Source organism: Formica exsecta, unplaced genomic scaffold (genome assembly GCF_003651465.1).
Source record: "Formica exsecta isolate Colony F162 unplaced genomic scaffold, ASM365146v1 scaffold444, whole genome shotgun sequence".
Lineage (NCBI taxonomy): Eukaryota > Metazoa > Arthropoda > Insecta > Hymenoptera > Formicidae > Formica > Formica exsecta.
The window spans coordinates 457,626-477,249 of NW_021851677.1; the positions used below are offsets into that span (position 1 = coordinate 457,626).

The window sequence follows — 19,624 nt, forward strand, 5'->3', positions numbered from 1 at the left end:
TTTTTTTTTTTTTTTTTCGCATTCCGATCGCGCGACAGCGAGCGTTTCGATGCGAGACATGCGCGAGGCGAATATTATTTTCGAATTTACGTTCTAGATATGCTGAAAAATGTTACAGGAATAAATACTTTAACGAAATTCAAAATCGCCCTTTGTCTCAGCAGAAACACAATGTTCGCTATATAAGAGCGTACATCTAAAAATCTAAATAGAGGTGTAACTTAAAGATTATATCAGCCGCACTATCTAATACTTTTAGTCACGTTCGATGCGTGCGTGGGTATCTTTCGCTGATCTTTGTCATTAATCATTTATTCGCAGACGCGATCAATAAACTCAGGACTAGGTCCACTTGCCAGCGACCTTTCACGTACAAGGCACATGTGCGCGACAACAAACGGACGATAATTAGTCGATGCTTCGTCGCGAATAACTCGCGAAATGAGTATCATAAAAGCCGGATGTATGTTATCTGTGTGGATCTGTAGATCCTACACTACTACACTAATTAATATGCAAATTCAAGAAATATTTTTATAAACAGCTTTATATTTTTTTTTTCGATAAACTTTATGACTTTAAACCTTCCTCAAATTAAAATTCCATAAATAAATAAACTTTATCTGAAATTATTTAAAGAAAATGTAGTTTCATTATTTACTTGAAATTTATTTCGCGAAACGCTCCTCTCTCTTTTCTGTCTCTCTTTTTTTCTCCTTAATCACTCATAATTTTAAAAATATTAATGCTTTAATATTACCTGCTAAGGAAAAAATCAACTTTAAACTAATCAAAAAATCTCTGTCATATTTTAAAAAAAGATTCGGTCTTTTTTTTAGTATATTATCAAATCGGCACAATTTTTGTTTTTATTTCCTAATAAAATAAAAAAAATGGAAAAACATTCACTTCCGACTTCTTACTAAAATCTCAGATTGCGTAATTTCGTAATTTTCCACGGAAGAAACATTAGGAATTCGATCGCTCTAACGTAAGGATGCAAGAGACAGAATCGCGTGCGGATACAGGACGTACAGCAATCGACTTTGACACGAGCGCGAGGAAACGATGACGACGAAGAGAAAGAGAGAAGACTAAAGAGAATGAAGAAGAGAAAGGAGGAAGATCCTACGTGTCTCCCCACCAGAGGTAGGTGGTCCACGGAACCGCCTCCGCGGACGGTCTGCCATCCGCCTGATGGTTTTGGTGCGTGTGCCAGACGTGCGTTTCGTCTCATCTCGCCTCGTCCTCTTCCACCCGTACGGACCAACCTGTGCGGTTGAACCGTGCGGACGGTTTCTTCGCCTCCCTGAGTCCATCGGGTCCATCGTCTCGTCTCTCCTCTCGGTCGATCAGTCGGCCATCGGAGTTTACCTGATTCGCCAGTACCGCTGCCCGTGCCGTTACGTCTCTCGATCTCCGTATCTATCGATGACGCGATTAGTATCGTATGAAGAACGACACATACAGCATCACAAAGTTTACATTTTTCGTTTTCCATAATCGATAACGAAAGAGAGAGAGAGAGAGAGAGAGAGGAGAAAAACGATAACTAGGATATTCCTCCGGCAGAGGAGACGTCGTGGATTTAACTATGACATGACTCGATGATCTCGAGGTCGATCAGGACGAATCTTTTTTCGTTCCATTTGGCACCCCGAAATAACGTGCCATACAATTTGACCCTCGAGACATCTCGTATATACGAGAAGAAATAAAATCGGTAATATACTCGAGAACGGATCGTTCGATGAGAGACAAATGGAGGGATTATAGAGTCCGAAGGGTTTTGAAGAGCGAACCTCTTCTCTCAACACATCATCATCGATTTCTGTCTAATATTTCCCGGAGCCGATAACGAAGTGAATCTCTGGGTGATCTACGAGTTCGTAGGAATCGGTTTAATATCGAGATAAAAAAAGATCCGATGCGTATAAGGTCGACACAGGGTCGGCTAAGTAGCCATAAAGAAGATTCGGCGACCTATCCGACCCGATAAATCGCGCCCTGATAACCCTCGATTAATTATCGAACCTCTCTCTTCCTGCGACGGAAATCTCTTACCGAGAATCTCGCTCATCTGCGACAAAAAAATCCACGAGATGCGTTTTATCTCCCGACAAAATTTGCTATTCAATTTATCATCGATTATGTGACATTATTTGAGTGACATTTTCGACATTTATATGTCGAAAGCACTTTTTGAGAGTTCGCGAATCTTTGACATCTATAGTCTTTAGTGATTGTGTGAATATCGATCGTCAGTGAAGAAAGTGTTTTGCATCGTGGATTTAACAAGAATAAAAATGGATATCCACCACAATAATAACGATTTATCTTCGATGGAAAGTAAAGCCAGCTCGTCGAGCAACGAACACGGCGGCAATAATTCTTTGGACGATGCTGTGGGCAAACTATTGCAAGGTATGCATATATAACTTTTGCATTTTGTAATGCAATATTAAAACGTATAATCATATAGTGTAAAATACTCTTTAAAAAAATTACGGTGAACAAAGATCAAGATAAATACTGTAGTACGAAATAAGCACCGTATTTAAAAATTAGGGAAAGCAAGTTCATATAATTATACGTTTTCTTATTTCAGAGAGCGGCTATTTTAATCAATTATAAAAAAAAAAATTATAGTAAAAGATAAAAATAAACATTATGATGAGCTTTAAAAATGATAGAAAATTAATGCATATTTTTAAGATTTGTTTATGTAATTAAGTCAGCTTTGATTTATTATTATGATTTTGTTATTAATATTATTATTAGCTTTTACAAGAGATTATTTTATCTCATCCCGAGGAAAGAAAAGAAGAGAGAATTCGTTAAAAACGTTAAAAGAATTATTAAAACGAATGATTTACAAAATAACTTCCATCTCGAACGCGATTTACCGCGTCGACGAGACATTTAAATCGAAATTGTGGCCGGCGAAAAATATCAATTTCCCGAAATAGCACGCGAGACGCGCGCGTCCATTCGCCGTTCGTTCTTTTTCGCCCGTTGCCGTCTTTATCGAGTCGTTTAAGAGGGAAAGATGGGGAGGGGGGAAGGCATATACTGGTAATTGGCGCTGAAAGCTCGCGTCGTCGGCCACATCGCTCTTTTCTCCATTTGGTCGCTCGCAGATTTATCCGGACGATATTCGCAGGAGTAGTAGAAAGGGGTAGAACTCGAAGGGAGAGAAAGACGGCGACGGAGTCGGACGAGCCGGAGAAATATAGCTGAGGAGATCGCCTCGCGAAGAGAGACGATGATTCCTCCGAGGAAAATTCGAGAGCACGGCAGGTGCTGCGAACAGAGCGAGACGAGGCGAACGCGCCTGCCACCGCCACTAATTATGCTAGTACCGAATTAAATCTGAAAGATCGCCGCGTGCTGAGCGGAAGAAAAGGAGAGGTGGGTGGAGGAGGGAGGGGGCGATACGTGCGGACCGCAAGACGTGATTTATGAAGCGCGTCGAGACTTAGTCTTCGCGACGACGAAGTTTCGCCAGAGACACGTACATCGTTGTCGGGGACCAGCAGATAGACAGGTGGAAATCGTCGGAGGGATGATATCTCTGCCGAACTAATTTTATCCCCGCGTTTAAATATTAGACAATTGCGACGCGAATAATTACAAGGATTAATGAGGTCTAGTCGATGCAGCGGATTACAAGGAAGAGTCGCGGATATATCACTCTCTTCGAGTTTAGCTGGATATTCTAGCGAAATCTAGAGATGCAAGATGCATCTAGACTATTAGTATCTCCCTCGTTAAATATTCTTCTTTATGATTTTCATAAATTTATTTAGATATGTTCTCTTTTTGCATATAATTTTAGTAAATAAATTTCTGTTATTTGGATATATACATCTTATATATGTTCTGGCGACAATCGAACCACACTCAAAAAATATCGTATATTACAAGTCGCAGGACTTGTTTCTATTTTAAAATCAAACTCGAAAAAAGATTACGCGATGCAATACTACGCCAGGGGCGACAGCATAGTGATGGACACTTGAATTCATTGATGATCAAGGTTGAAAAACCGAAGGCACGCGCGAGATGCTCGTAGGCCGGCCGCAAGAATGTATAATCCAAATGGTTTATCGCTCAAGAAGAGAGACAAGCCTGCGCCTACGCCGAGTAAATATTTGCTCCAACGGCGCTAAGCGATACGCATTTCATTACAAAATATCAGCGCGATGAAAATACAGGTGGCTCTTGGTATATTTATCCGATCTTAAATGAATATATCATATATGAATAAACATAGATATATCATTTTCTTATTTTGTGCAATTTTTTGTATAAAATTTATTTTTAAAGTCTAATTGTCTTATATATTTAATCTCTAAATTTTAATATTATCTCGTCTTTTATTTAATTCCGCGAACGCATTTGTTTTGCCGATCTGTATTAAATATCGTGTATTGCTCGAAGAAAGATAAATTCTCGCCGTGTATCTTCCCCGAGACCGGACGGTGCGATTTGTCGGAGAATCGTCGAGCACGTGGCGACGGGCTACGTAATGTCAAACATCGACGGGACAAGGTGTCGAAGCGTTAAAGAGGGCCTCGTTAAAGGCCGGGGGATTTGTAACAGGCGGATTTGTAAAGGAGTTAATGTAGCAAGAGTCTCGACAGGTCGCCATTGACGGCCGGCATGCCCAAGCACACCGGTTCATTCACCAGGCCACACAACCCGCCTATTGTAGCCCGGCACGGATGCGCTAACTACGGCCCTGATCTCCACTCAAAAGCCATTCACAATCCTGGAAAAACGCGCGAGTTCTCGGTCATTCGCGTGCGCCACCAATTCACCGATCCATCGGGTCGTTATGCTCGTAATTAATCAAATCAAAACAGATAAAAGAGCGAAAAACTAAGACTAAGCGCGATTTGACAAACTACAATTTAACTGAATTCATTATTTAATCGCCGGATATAATTATGTTCGGAAATTGAATTATATGATAACAGATACATCAATGTTGTTCAAAGATAAATCTTCATTATCTGCTAATCTCCAGTTCATTTTACACATAATATTGTATTATAATTTTCTATTTCTCTCTCTGTGTTCTATTTAAAATTTTTTTTCTCGTATAAATAATTATTCTAAAAAAAGTATGCACAGAAAATACTTTTTCCAGTCGTTCTACGTATGGCTTTTGTAATTAAATCGTCTACATTGTCGGTGTACCATTGAGCCCCAAAGAGCGGCCGACCATACAGACTGCTCTCTAGGAGAGGGTCCGATGCTCTTTGCATGCCTAATTGACCACGGAGGGTCGTGTTTCGCCCGATTCGCGCGAAATTTCCTCTATTCCTGTCGCGTTCTCCGCAAAGCCCTTCCGCGTTTCCGTGTAAAATTATATTTCGACATCGCGACTATCGGCGCAGGCGTCGACGAAGGACCTCCCTCGGACGCTTAAAGACGCCGACACAAGTGCCGCGCCAGTGGACCATGGACCCACGGTAATTAGCTCCCACCAGCTTTCCGAACTCCGGCTTGACGCTTCGTCACGTGCATCGTCCCTCCCGAGGTCTCGCCCATATCCCTCTCCTCCTCCCTTCTCTATTCTCCCTTGCCCTCTGACGATCAATGGCAATTAGAAACACGAACATATCTTTTTAAGCGCCTTAACTCGACTATGTGTAAGTCAAATACACTTTGACATTGATATAGATTGAGATTTAAGATTTATGATGAGAATAAATGTACGCGCATTCATCCCTCGGTTTCTATGACAGATGTTTTTTTTGCAATTACAAAGATTTTGAATAATTTATATAAAATAACAAAAATTTTTATCCCTCGGTTTCTATGACAGATTTTTTTTTTTTGCAATTACAAAGATTTTGAATAATTTATATAAAATAACAAAAATTTTAAATGCGAATATACAAGACGTGTATTCTCTTTCTGGCTATTTTGACTATCCTAGGTGGTCTTTTGTCGTAAAAATAAAACACATGCCACTGTAAGAATAGGGTACTATCTAAATCGAGGGGTGGGTTTATACCGTCGGTAAGTTTTGTTACAATCTTGCACATATGGAATGCTATTAATTTTCCAAGTCTCCCTAGTTACGCATCTGCACATTTCTATATCTTCCTCATTTCTTCAAATTTTCCTCCCGAACCACTCTCGGGCCAAGGAATAAAGATTTAGGAGATCGCGGTGAGAGTGCGCAGGACAGATTTACATAAGTCGGTATACATTTGTTCAAAGGGAGACAAGGTTTTACGACCGCGGCTTGCTCATAGGGCTCTTTTCCCACGAAGTGAAATGTAGGAAAACATCCGGAGCCGAATCCTTATTAAGCGGTGCGGAATTTTCGGTAATTCGAGGTACTTACGTGACTTAATATTTCGGATTTATATGATCATAAAAAATGTAATTACTTTGTAATAAATTTCAATATTATCATGTCTACTGACACATATATGTATATCGTGCCAAATATATTCTAAGATTTTATTAAATGTTTTTAATGTAAAATATGATACGAAAATTATAATTGTATCGTAATGAAAATTATTCAATATTTTGAAAGTTAAAAATGACTTTTTTTTGTACAAACAATCAATATTCAATTCTGATTGAAAAAGATATTCAACATTTGAAAAATTAACATATGATTTCTTTCTCAATTTTCTTCGAATACTCACAGATTAATGATTGATATTATAATTATCGCTCGAAAAGGAGATATCGGTTTTTTCATTGAGAAAACTAAAATTAAAACTTTAAGTTTCACGAGTTATATAAATGAATTTTTTGATTTATCAGATTAGATAGAATAAAATTTCTTTTTTTCTTTGGCATGCGTGTTCATATACATGCCTTAGTACTTTTCTCGAGATTTTCGTATAAATATCATGAATCCTATCATTTATATTTGCAGGATACGATTGGACGCTACTTCCGGTGACTTCGCGCGCCGGCGGACGAAGAAGCGCTCACGTGAAACGTCCCATGAACGCTTTTATGGTGTGGGCGCAGGCAGCAAGGCGAAGACTTGCCGACCAGTATCCGCAATTGCACAACGCTGAGTTATCGAAGACGCTGGGAAAATTGTGGAGGTAATCTAGCTTCGACTAAATTAATATATAGGGTGTTCCAGGTCAGGTCAATGAAACTTCAGGGTCTTCTAGGAAATTAAATTTGAAACAAAAAAGTTCCGATAAACATAGGTCCGGAAATGCTTCGTTAAAAAGTTATAGCTAATAAACTCTCTGTAAGTAATTAGTTATAATCAAATTTTAATAAGAACATTTTTATGTTTGCATTTGTAATGTTTGCACTACGAATGTAATGTTTAAGCATTAAGACTATCGAAAGGTTTTTTGAAAGTTTGTTTTTTTCATTGTTTTAAGCTTATTTTCTTTTGAACGCCTTATCAGAATTAAATGAAATTGGTGTAATTTAGTTTGTTATTTAATTACCCATCAAATTTATTTTGTTATTTTTTTCAAATGGATGAAGGGTTTTGAAGTTATTTTTAAAAGTCATAAAAAAAAAACGTGATTTTTCAAAGTTTATTACTTATAATTTTTTAACGAAGCGTTTCTGGATTTCTGGTTTATCGGAACTTTTTATTCTAAATTCAATTTCCTATAAGACCCTAAAGTTTCATTGACCTGATCTGAAAGACTCTGTATAGATATGTAAACAAATGTCGAGTATTTTTTTTCGATCGAGATTAAAGATTTGATTTATACAAACAAAAGTCATTGAATTTTCAAAGCACTAAATAATTGTCGTTTTTTTCATTTCGAAAAAATTAGTTGTGTTTTGCGCGTAGCAATTATATCAGATAATATTAAGATAATATTACAATAACGATGCAAAAAAAATATTCTGTATAAAAGAAAAACTATCGGTATTCTAAACGTTAATGAAATATCCCAAAAACGATATCAATAACTAATCTTCATATAAAATCGCCTCGTTAACGTCGCGTTCAATATCGTTTAAATACTTTTAAATATTTTTTTAAATACCTTTTAAATATTTTTCCATCAGCAACGCGATGTCGAAAATTACGATTTGTCTGCCGCAGGATTTTAAGCGACGGCGAGAAGCAACCGTTTATCGAAGAAGCTGAGAGACTGCGAAACGCGCATAAGAAGCAACATCCACACTACAAGGTAGCTAATCAATCAATCAATTAATTAATTAATTAATTAATTAGCATTGAGATAATGGCGAGTGAGCACGTGTTTATATGAAAACGAGGACGGCGAAATAATAGCGCATCATTAAAAATATGAGAAATATTAACATGCGTTTCACTCGCGTTAAAAAATTACGCAAGATCGATCTTGATTCGCGCTGGATAGCGAAACGAATTAGCGCGTGCAATACGCATTCGTTTCAAAGCGCTCGAGTGGTTAATCGAGGCTCGATGGCCGGAGCGCGATTTAAATCCCGCCGCGCCGCCCTAGCGATAATTTATGAGAAGAGGAAATGGATTCTCCGATGAAGCCATCCGTGTCGCCGCTCTATGCGAGTGAGAAAGACGAGCGGCGGCGATGAGACGCGTTAGATGAGATGCAAATCATAGAAAAAAAAAGCAGAGCTTTCACCGGTTTTGTTAAAGAGCAATTGTGCTTGTTTAAGTTATCCGCTCTTATTGCGATATTCTATTTACGATATCATTACGATACAATACAGCGCTTAATCCTCGAGCGATATACTTAATTTTCGTAATTAACGCCTACGAATATTTCCCCTAAGCATCTTTTCCTAGTTTTATCTAATCTATTGCCAACTTTTATGTTCGTTTATTTATCCCTCCCAGATGATTCTTCGCTGTAATCACATCGGATTCTTTATAACCCAGGAGAGAAAAGTTTCTAACGCGAGAAAAGAAATTTATTTGATTTTTTACTTTTTAATCCAATATAGTTGCAGTGAAGAGTTAGAAATTTTAACATGACATAAGATTTAAATTCAAAGAGTGTATTACTATTCGTAGTATCAGCCGCGACGAAGGAAGCCAAAGTCGGACGATCAGATGGGTATCATCATGCATCGAGGTGGGCTTGCGTCGCCCGGAACCACCCTCGATTCCTCAGCCGGTTCCTCGGATTGCACCTATACCCGTCTGTATCCGGATGCTGGCGTGAAGACGTACGAGCGACCGGCGACTTATCACGACCCGACCAAGTCCAGTGCCTACGACTTGGCCAGACCGGTCTGGGTCAACGAGACGGTCGCAAAGTATCCCGCTGCCGATCATCTCGGCAAGTCATCGTACGAGACGACGTCGAGGAGCTACGCCGAGGTAAAGTGTCACGAGGTCGCCAAGTACCATCACGAGATGACCGGTACCAAATACCACCACCATCACGAGCCAGCGGTTACCACCAAATACCCGGACTTGCAAACCAAGTCTTACGACCTGCCCAAATATCCGGAGACCAAAGGATATCCGGACAGCCTGAAGTATCCCGCGGAGATGAGCAGCGCCGCCGCCGCCGTTAAGGCGCCTTACGCCTGTGTGCACGGACAATATTATCCCACCGCGGAGGGGTACACCGTCCACGGCGAGGAAAACGATTATCAGCCGCAGAGCGTGTCGTCGCATCCCTCTTTTTATCCCTATATATCGGCGGCATCCATGACGCAACCGCCGTACTACATGGGACCGCGATAGATCGCGAGCCTATTGAAAGTGATGAGATGTAAGACTATTCTTACAGCCGAAAAATTAAACTTTCTCTTCGCGCGCGACGTATATTAATATTAAATAATTATTAGCACCGAACAGAAAGTTACTAATATAATTTACGAACGTACATAGAGATCAATTGGGACAATGTTTCTGCGGAAACAATGTAACCAGGTTCGCTTCATCCCTCGATCTATGAATCACGATGAGAATTATGTATCATTTGAATATTGATATATAACGCATGTGAATATTGTCTTACCATTTGATAAACTTCGAATGTAGACGATCGTTCATTATCGATCTTCAGAGATTTAAATCAATCGAATATTGTGTGCGTAACAAAAATTCTGTAAAATATTTAAACGATAGCGAGTGTGTTGTACTTAATAAGACGAAATTGATAAACTTATTCTATGAAATGAGATATATATCCGATTGCTTTGTAATCTCTTTTTTTATTTATTCTTCTTTGTAAACTCTGTGACAATGCAAATAAATCAGATCTATTATCTTTTTGTTTTGCGACACAATATGTAACACATTTATATTCTTCGAGACTATCTGCAATATATAAAATAAAAAAAAGAAAAGGAAAAGATTTAAACACAGAATTTACAAGCAGATTTCTAAATTATACATATATAAAATGGTGTATATATATTAAATTGTATATATCGTTTTGACATTCCAAATTGCTAAAAAAAAAAAAAAAAATTTAATTTTGATTGGTCTAAACACACGGAAAAAATGCAAATAAATAATTAATATTATACTCGTTGAGAAATCGGCGGTAACTAGCAGTGAGGTAATGTCTCTAATACACTTGCTACGTGATGAGACAGTTGCTAGGCTAATTATCTAATTATTAACCGAACCAGCGGCAAGTCATCGAAATATATTAATATCAGATATATGCAACATACTTCTGCAACCAGGTACTTTTCCATGGCGCGGCGCGATGGTGCACTTTTTAATCATTGTCCAAATTAGTATCGCGATCAATGATAGCTGCCAGTTCCTTCACTTGATCTCGATTCGCGTGCATAAACGCCTTTGCGGTCCAAATCATATGCGCTAGTATCTCGTCGCTCTTCTCGTCCATGGCGACATCCGTCGTCAATTGCGGATTGAATCTGTAGTACGGTATGCCGATCATAGAGCACCAAGTACGAGCGCGATCGACTACGCGGCCGTCGCTAGCCGTGGCTTGATCGACCAGTAGCGTGCCCAGCGCTGAGATACCGAACGCAAGTTTGGCGGTATCCCAGAGACTCTCAGGTCGAAAAACATCGATCTCGTTCAGCGCAACAGTAGTCGGCATGAGTCCTGTGCCAATGGAGACCACCAACGACAGCGGTTTCGCTTCTTTCCCGCGATCGATGGCCTTCAGTGCCAGATTGTATTCATGAATCTCCGTCATGGCGTCCAAGGTGGGATTATTGGCAATCAAACCGCCGTCAAGGAATCGGCCAAACGCTCGAAAATATGATGGTGCCGCGCCGGTCGCCCTCGCCGCCTTCCAAAGAAGTTGTTGCCGCGGCGACAACGTCGACTTAAACATCATATTCTCTGGCACTTTCAACAGGGCACTGGGCGACTCGTAATTACGGAACAAATGAAGATCCACGGGCTTCCGGTCGGCTAGCACGCCCGTGATCATTATCTTTGGTTTCTCAATGTCTGCCATAACTGTATACGTACCGAGGCACTCTTTCAGCACCCTCTCGAGACCTTCGCTGTTGTAGGGTCGCGAGCCTACAAAGGCATCTTCCTTGATACGGAAATAAAGTGCCTGGCATTCCCGTAAGGACTTGCCCGCGGCGAGGCCGAGAGCTAGGATACCGCCAGTGGAAGTGCCAGCGATCCAGTCAAAGCAATGTATTACCGGTTTGTGCAGCACTGATTCGATTTCCAGCAGCGTCTGTATGAGCACCAGTCCACGAATACCGCCGCCGTCGAGACAGAGCAGTCTGCCGCCCTTGATTCGTTTATCGCGTCCGTGCTCGGCCATCTTCTCCATGCTCGATACATGAAGCATCTGATCGAGAATTGTGCGCGGCACATAGTGCGGCGGTTCCGATGGTGCGATGCCGGTATAGTTTTCGCCGTATTTGCAACCAAGATGGCAGTCCGTCATCTCCGGCGGGCATCTCTCCGCGCCGACCGCATGCAGCAGATAGATTATCTTGTTGCCCTCGGTAGTATCGACGTTTGCCTTGTGCCTGGGTGTTTCCGACTTCCAGTTCCGCGCGTCGATATCAGCGCCAAAGCCAATGAGCGTCTGTACAATAGCCGGAGTCTCCGCCTCGACGGCGAGATGTAGCGGTGTGTTGCCATCGTTGTCGACAATGTTAACGGACGCCATATGGCTCAACAAGGCGACCACGCAAGGCAATCGCTTGCGCATCACCATCACGTGCAACGCAGTGCGCCCTTCAAAGTTAAGCGCATCGATGTCACAGTTGGTTTCGATCAACGCCGTGATCACTTCCCGGCTGCGCGACCAATGTAATGGCGTGCCGCCAAACTTCATGTCCTCTGCGTGAAGCACGTTTGGCTTGTTGTGTAAAAAATCGCCGACATAGCCGGGACTGGAAGGCTGACCTTCAGTGGCAGGCATATTAACGTCGGCGCCGATTAACAAAAGCGCTTTAACACATTCAGGCTTATCATTTTGACACGCGACATGGATGGGAGTATGACCGTTACTGTTACGGCTGTTTAGACTGTTTGGAAGACCCGAACCCAGAGCGAGAATGATCTCCTTGGTGGATGTAGCAGCATAATGATAAACCGTATTCGCATTGTGGTCTAGATGCTCTAGCGAACTCTTTGCCGTTATTAGCATCTCGACAGTGCGCAAATTATTGGTTTGCACGGCAACCTGCAAAGGTGAAATTCCAGTCTCCAAATCACCGCTGTTGAGCTGACTATTAACAATGGCATGCATGAAAGCATCGTGAAGCGCGAAGTAGGCCGCTAGATGCGCCAGAGTCCAAGTCGGATGTTCCACCAAAGTATCACAGAGCTTTTGAATTTTCCCAACATTGCACATCTTAAAGGAGAGATGGTAAATCAATATAATAATAACTACTAAATATAATCTAATTTATGTGTGTAAAAGAAACAGTAGAGATATGAAAACGCGAAATTTGTTTCTGTTTAAGGTATACTTACAGATTTATTTTTACAAATGTCTTTAAGATCAAAAAGAAACACTACCTCACGTACTATCTGCACGAGTACAGGGACTTTGTCTTTGTATATTAAGAATCGTGCTTCTGCTCCTTCCAAAGTTTCTGATCGGAACAAACTAAAAACACACAAAACCATATAAAACAATATTAAAAATATAATCAAGACTCAGATAATTAATAAAGTCAATAAAAAAATAATATAACAGAAAACTAACCATACATGTTGAAAAATGCAGAGATATCATCAGTAGACAAATTCAGACACAGATGTCATATATTATTATAATTATAATTATATATATAAAATCATATAACTTTTACTTTTTTTATGATGTAATTATATAAGATAACACCTATTTTAATTTATAAATACTTATTTTTTGATAACTATTTTTTGCTTGAAACTATGTTGATTTGAAAAACGTCCTTTTGGAAAATTGACAAATTTGAGAGGGACTTTGGAATATATGTGAAAAGAAGTTTGCTAAGTAGAAACACATCAAGGAAATTTGAAAGTCAAGTGCACCTTTTTAAATGGAATGACTACTTTTTTATATCTATTATTTCTCTCTACAAATATCCATTTCGCTTAGGGTTGCCATACGTCCTCTTTTCCCCGGACACCGTCCTCTTTTTTAGGGCATCCGGGGACGTCCGAGGGGATTTTTCGAATGTGTCCGGGGTAATTATGAATGTCTGGGGTTCAAGAATATTCATAAATATTCTGCTTTTTAGATTTAATTAACCACATCATATTCAATCACTTCAATACAATTGAAGTTATCAACCATTTGTTTTTTTATTTTTATGCGTGAATCTAATAATAAAACTTCTTTTAAATTAAAAACATGTTAAATTTATTCCTTTTACTCTAAGTACTAATGAGATCTAAAAAAATTATTAATTTATTGTTATAAGTTATAAGCAACTTGCTAACCTATTCGCATTTTTGTATACGTCCGGGGTTGCAAGCGAAATGTCCGGGGTTTCTGAGCTATAAGTTCTAGTTTTGAAAATTTTATTATGGCAACCCTAATTTCGCTAGTTCTTATAACATTGGTGTAAAGGTAATAAATTGACCAGCAATGTGTTTTCAATAATGAAGTATTAACATGACTACAATAGATTATGAAATAATATTCATGCAATAAAATGTCAATAACAATCTGTTTTTTGGTTTGTTTTATCTCTTTGTGTCAATTTTATTAGCAGTCTATTACAAAACAAGTAATATGACATGAATAAAAAGTCGTAGTTAAAAAATTATTAGTTTCAGGATATAAGTATCTTAATATTTTTTTTAGCATTCAATTCTCTATCAAATTTTATAACAAAGTAGTTATTCCATTTTAAAAAATGCATTTAACCTTCAAATTTCCTTGATAATTCTATTTAGCATACTTTCTCCCATACATTCTAACATCCTCCACCAAATCTTTCAACCCTCTATAAAAGGACGTTTTTCAACTCAATACATAATTTCCGAAATATAAGTATTTATCGATTAAAATGGGTCATTTATATATTTTACGCTAATGAAATAATATCGATTAAAATAAGTCATTTATATATTTTACGCTAATGAAATAATGACGATGATAAAATGCACCTGTACGCCTGGTGTAAAGTCTCCGTGCAGGGTCTGTGTAATACAATCTCGTATTTATCTTGATTTTTAATTTCGCCAGGCCCGTAGAGAACGATGCCATCCTCGCGGGAATGTATACGTCGATTAGTGTACTGTTCCGGTCGAACTTCCTGAATGACACTCGGCGGCACATCCGAGAAGACGATATTTCGCAATACATTGTTCGCGATTGTACCAAGCCATGCCATAGTGCTGATATTGCGATGAAGTAACGATGTTTCGCAACGATAGAAGAACGAGACACGATTTTCTATCGTGAGAAAATATTACGCAACTGTGCGTTACTCATCGTGCCGAAAAAAAGCGGCATGACAAATACTGTTGTACTATGTACCTTGCTCTTTTATTTACCCGGCTCGCGTCGACAAGTTTGACATTATCCGACTCTAGATTGATCGTGAAGACCTCGTACGATGAAAATGCGAATTTTCCGATCAGGGTTGCCAATAGCGGCTTCCCGTTTCATGCATGATGCGCATGATTCATTACTTATTTTTGTTCACCGAATGTTAAACAAGGATAAGTAATGCATCATGCGCATCATGCATGAAACGGAACGCAGCCAATGTTGAGGAATGAATTTTCCGTTTCTATGTGTCTAGTTGCTTTTAGCGACTAGATATATGTTTACGCTCTTTTTCACAATAATCAGTTTTCGTTCGTAAAAAAATGTAAAGAAAGAAAAAATTATTTAACATAAAATTTTTATCTCTGTCTGTCATTCATAAATTCATATTAAAAAAATATTTCTAATTATACTTTCATAACATAATCATATCAGTTGCAATGATAGATAAAAATTCTTGTAAATTATATAATTTTTTATAGTTAAAACTATTTTTAATGAAAAAATATTATTACAATTTCATATTTTACAATAATTGTTTAATAAAAGTTACATGTGATAAGATAAATCTATTATATCGATAGGATAACGTCGACTGAATGACTAATGCGGGAAGTAACAATCATAAATTCCCGCGTCAAAATTTCCTTTTTCTTTTATTAAAGATATAGATAAATACTTTTATGCCACACAATATCACGTGATAATTGTTTTTGGAATTAAATGGTTCATCTAGCTTAACATCTCGCATAGACGCGTTATTTCGTACCTTGAATCTCATCTAAAAAATCTAATCAAAAATCTAAAAATCATTTCTTGAATTTAATCTACAACGACTCTATTTAGACCAAAATTTTTTAAATCTGCTTGATAGCAAATTATACTAAATACAATGCGTTATACACAAAAAGATTCCTTAATACGTGTGATCTAATTCTGCCTTTGGATAAAGCCTCTTCATATATTAGCGATTTCTATACATGTGTATACATATATAAATTAACAAAGTATAGAATTATTTATAATGCGGAACATGTACAATCACTAGTAATCAACATAATAGCGTATTATAAATCATAAAAAGAATTATAAATTGATCATATATTCTTGTTGCAACTTTAAAAAAATATCAAATTCTCCATTTATCATATTAAAAGCAGTTCTAATATTTTCTAATAATTGTTGCATACTAAATTCACAGCCTATATATACATTCCTTCCTTATCTCTATATACAATTTTCGATTTGATCGTTTGCAAATTGTTTGAAAGAACAATTGCAAATGTGTTTTCCTCTTTCTTTTTATAATCGGTATCGCATGATTTTTAAGCGAAATCGTTTATAAATCTATTATCTCAACAACAAAATTCGACGAACCTTTTCACCATCAATACTGTTCAATTTATTGATGAATATTTTTCGTCTGATGAATCCCTCGTTCCCGCTCACTCTTCGCAGGAACGTTTGTTACAGATTAACATGGCTTTTTGGAAAGTTGCTTCTTTGTTCATGCATACATCATTGAAGTGTTTGTGGATTGTTAAGCGGTTCATATCCCTGCAATAAGCAGTTTTTATATGTTAGTGGCTGCAACCAGTATAAATTTTTCTCGACAGAAGTGAAAAAAATCTGTATCAAAAGAACTTTTCATGGCCGTTCTAATCACTTTTGCAATTTGATCAAGTTAAATCTGGAATAAGCAAAGACTAATTGAGAGAAAATAATGAAAAAATAAAGCAGAAAGAAATAGATCATACTGCATTTGGAAATAACAGAAAAATTAGACGGCAATAGAGAAGTCACATAAGTTCAAACAGCCTTTTCACTGATTCATGCTGCCATAATAGCGTGTATTTGGCCGTTTGCTTCCAGGTCTTACAGTGTTATTAAATGAATCGCGCAAACGTTCTGTAAACGTTTTGTATTCCATTTCTGGGTTACTTTGCCCAAAATCGAAGTCCGCGACTTCTATTGTAAATCTTGCTCTGCTCTGGATATAATACGCTACGCCGAATACTATCAGCACTACGGCAATGAGCGAACAAGAGACTGGTACCACGATAACCGACAATTGCGGTTTTGTTGTAACTGCAAAAACGCATTATATTATTGCACGGATTGTGTCAGCAAATTAAGACGTGAGAATAATTAATAGATATTTTTTTATAAAAATTTACCTTTGTAAATGTTTATTGTTAATGGATAAATTTGTGTACTGATTTCGTTGTTTAATATGATCACTATTGTGTAGACACTGGGCTGAAGAAAATAATGAAAAATAGAGAAATTGCAAGAATTCAAATGTTCCACATTGTTGCATGTCTCGTTTCCCGTTACGTTGTATTTTCCACGGTAGAATTGAAGACACTTGGAAAAGGGCCCTGATCCCTTGCAGGTTACATTCAAAGACAGCATATCCCATGGTTGGATCCAGTTTGTACCTTCCACTGAGATGTTTGACACAGGAACTAAAGACATTCATTGAAAAAGAAAAAAATTATAAATTATATCAACATTTATTTGTACAGATAAATTTGCTTACAAACAAAAATAATTTCTCTGTAAATTATAAATTGCATATCTTACTAACCACGAACGTAGATCTTCTTGTGAAAATATCCATATATTTTGTTAGGATCCGGCGGAATGAGAGAAGTGTTCGAACAAATGTAAGGCCAAGATATATTGGCAGCATCTATTGTGCTTATAGTGATCGGAGATACAACCATTGGAGACATCGTTGAGTTTGCACTCGCGACATTTGTTGGCAACATAGTTGTGGTTACAACTGTGACATGAGTTCCATTTGGATTTGCCGTAGTATTTGGTGAGATTGTTGTTACATTAGTGGGCGCAGTCGTAGGTGGCAAAACGGTTGTAGTCGTTGGTGGATTGTACGAAACAATCACTAAAGCCCCTATTTCGTGTGTCATGCCAGGATTTGTAAAATTATAAGCAAAGACGAAATCATTTGTTTGGCCATAATACTGGCAATCGATAAACCAATACGTCGATATCGTCGTTGCATTCTGTTTTATAAAGTCGTAATCTCCTTTACGTATATCTATCATTATTTTTGTTTCGTTCAATGAAGAGATATAATCCCCCACTATGGTTTTATTATTTTGTTTTATGGTTATGTTACCATTAAGATATTCTGAAATTAAAATAGTAAATATATATAAATAATGATATGTGTTTAAGAATAAAAAGTAATAAAAAAAAGTGTTTTAACCAAATTTACCAGTAATCTCAAACTTGATAAGAGCGCTTGTGTCAAATGGCCAAAAGAATGGCCAAGAAAAAGAGCTGACTTCTATTCCTACCATGTAGTTTCCAGGAGTGTTACTTTCCCGTGGATAGCTTATTTTCCAAAATGTTGTTGTATTTGTTGTCTCAACCTATAAGGTAATAATACATAAAATTGACAATAACTCTTGTAATAAAAACAAAAAAGTATTGATATAATATCAAATACAGATAAAACAAAACTAAATAAATAAATAAATAAATAACCAAAAAGAATACCCATAAATTTAAATTCGATCATATATGAATATTGTCCCTAATTTTAACAATCTTCTATACCAAAGACTAGACAAAACAGCTCAGTAACTTAAAATTTCAAGCAACAGTTTAATTACACAAATATGACAAATGATATATTATATCATAATTTTTCAACCTCATATTCATGTTTCATCAACGAATTATCCATCCATTTGTATTTGTAGGTCCCATGTGGTCGCATGTTATCCCCTGTATACAAATCTGCTCTGAAAGTGATTGTAGCACCCAAAATAGTTGGTCCATCGTGTGACAGTTTGATATAGTCCGTGGCAGTAACTGCAAAATAATCAAAAACTGTGAAGCAATACATGTCGTTTATCACAATTAATTCTAAAAGGTCACATATGAGTCATTTTGAACCTATCAATATTTTAATAATAGAATATCCCGAAGGCCCTAATTAATAAAAAATATGTTTACAATTTATTTTTTAACTTTTGTTGTACATGATTATTTTCTACAGATGTCAAGGAATATATATACATTTTTGTAGATTTTTTTCAAGCACTTTAATGCAGCTAAAAGACAATGTGACCAATGCGACTAGGAACAGAACAAAAAAAATGTGTGACCCTTACAAGGATTAACATCTATGTAACAATAAGCAAGAAACGCGCTGCGGGCGTATAAAGACGCAAAAATGTAAAAAATGAAGAAAATATCAATATAATGGTGATAATGCAACGTGATAGAACAGAAAGCAACATGCTTCAAATAGCGTTTAATTTGTCATTATTACCTTGTAAGAAACACCAAATACCCCAAATAAAATGGCAATAAAAAGGCGGTGTTTGCATTCTGTACGTTATTGGAACGTGTCACATTCACTATTGTTTTTAAATTACTTGGGCATACATCAAAGCACTGACAATAATCCTTGACAGTTCTTCGCTGACTGAATCCTGAATCGCCATTTTGCCTGATTTATATAGGTGCGTCCCACTTGACGCTATTTTCGCTTCGAAGCGAAATGGATTATTCTGCGAAGAATTTTGCACTTCGAAGCGAAAGAGCCGGCGATTTGCTTTTTGCTTTTATAAAAGCATGATTTGATAATGTTTCAAATTAATACTTTTCAAGAATAAGAAAAAAGTGAAAGCAATTTATTGTAAATATCTTCTATACGTTATATTTAAAAATTAGGAAAAAAATTATTAAGAAAATTAATTTCACAT

General features: G+C 37.4%; 3 protein-coding genes across 6 annotated transcripts; 1 reads left to right on the top strand and 2 right to left on the bottom strand.

Annotated features, from left to right (window-relative positions):
- The first annotated feature begins 1,154 nt into the window (after positions 1 to 1,154).
- On the top strand, positions 1,155 to 10,415 carry LOC115240746 (transcription factor Sox-19b-like). The gene is made up of 4 exons (XM_029816097.1): positions 1,155 to 2,424; positions 6,914 to 7,091; positions 8,072 to 8,159; positions 8,990 to 10,415. Exons 1-4 carry the CDS (start codon positions 2,307 to 2,309, stop codon positions 9,668 to 9,670), a joined length of 1,065 nt encoding a protein of 354 aa, XP_029671957.1. The 5' UTR covers positions 1,155 to 2,306; the 3' UTR covers positions 9,671 to 10,415.
- On the bottom strand, positions 10,127 to 15,078 carry LOC115240740 (85/88 kDa calcium-independent phospholipase A2). 2 transcript variants are annotated; one of them, XM_029816086.1, is made up of 3 exons: positions 14,495 to 15,078; positions 12,866 to 13,001; positions 10,127 to 12,743 (listed from the first exon to the last, which is right to left on the bottom strand). In XM_029816086.1, exons 1-3 carry the CDS (start codon positions 14,719 to 14,721, stop codon positions 10,659 to 10,661), a joined length of 2,448 nt encoding a protein of 815 aa, XP_029671946.1. In that variant the 5' UTR covers positions 14,722 to 15,078; the 3' UTR covers positions 10,127 to 10,658. The 2 variants fall into 2 exon arrangements, with proteins under 2 accessions (XP_029671946.1, XP_029671947.1); XM_029816087.1 differs by having other exon boundaries at positions 12,911 to 13,001; positions 14,495 to 15,076.
- A 433-nt stretch (positions 15,079 to 15,511) lies between these two features.
- On the bottom strand, positions 15,512 to 19,391 carry LOC115240742. 3 transcript variants are annotated; one of them, XR_003884815.1, is made up of 7 exons: positions 19,189 to 19,391; positions 18,565 to 18,725; positions 18,124 to 18,280; positions 17,470 to 18,036; positions 17,057 to 17,347; positions 16,637 to 16,967; positions 15,512 to 16,436 (listed from the first exon to the last, which is right to left on the bottom strand). XR_003884815.1 is itself a non-coding variant. In XM_029816090.1 (7 exons), the coding sequence occupies exons 1-7, from the start codon at positions 19,244 to 19,246 to the stop codon at positions 16,398 to 16,400; spliced, it is 1,482 nt and encodes a 493-aa protein (XP_029671950.1). In that variant the 5' UTR covers positions 19,247 to 19,388; the 3' UTR covers positions 15,512 to 16,397. The 3 variants fall into 3 exon arrangements, 2 of the variants coding, with proteins under 2 accessions (XP_029671950.1, XP_029671949.1); XM_029816090.1 differs by having other exon boundaries at positions 16,759 to 16,967; positions 19,189 to 19,388; XM_029816089.1 differs by having other exon boundaries at positions 15,512 to 16,967; positions 19,189 to 19,390.
- Between the last annotated feature and the right edge of the window lie 233 nt (positions 19,392 to 19,624).

Bases quoted from the DNA above. Each gene is read 5' to 3' on its own strand.
- LOC115240746 (XM_029816097.1), top strand. From the start codon at position 2,307: ATGGATATCCACCACAATAATAACGATTTATCTTCGATGGAAAGTAAA. The intron at 7,092-8,071 runs GTAATCTAGCTT...TGTCTGCCGCAG, and splicing joins ACGCTGGGAAAATTGTGGAG to GATTTTAAGCGACGGCGAGA. The intron at 8,160-8,989 runs GTAGCTAATCAA...TACTATTCGTAG, and splicing joins AGCAACATCCACACTACAAG to TATCAGCCGCGACGAAGGAA.
- LOC115240740 (XM_029816086.1), bottom strand. From the start codon at position 14,721: ATGGCATGGCTTGGTACAATCGCGAACAATGTATTGCGAAATATCGTC. The intron at 13,002-14,494 runs GTGCATTTTATC...GTGTGTTTTTAG, and splicing joins ACTTTACACCAGGCGTACAG to TTTGTTCCGATCAGAAACTT. The intron at 12,744-12,865 runs GTAAGTATACCT...CTCTCCTTTAAG, and splicing joins ACATTTGTAAAAATAAATCT to ATGTGCAATGTTGGGAAAAT.
- LOC115240742 (XM_029816089.1), bottom strand. From the start codon at position 19,246: ATGCAAACACCGCCTTTTTATTGCCATTTTATTTGGGGTATTTGGTGT. The intron at 18,037-18,123 runs GTAAATTTGGTT...TTTTAATTTCAG, and splicing joins TATCAAGTTTGAGATTACTG to AATATCTTAATGGTAACATA. The intron at 17,348-17,469 runs GTTAGTAAGATA...GAATGTCTTTAG, and splicing joins CAAGAAGATCTACGTTCGTG to TTCCTGTGTCAAACATCTCA.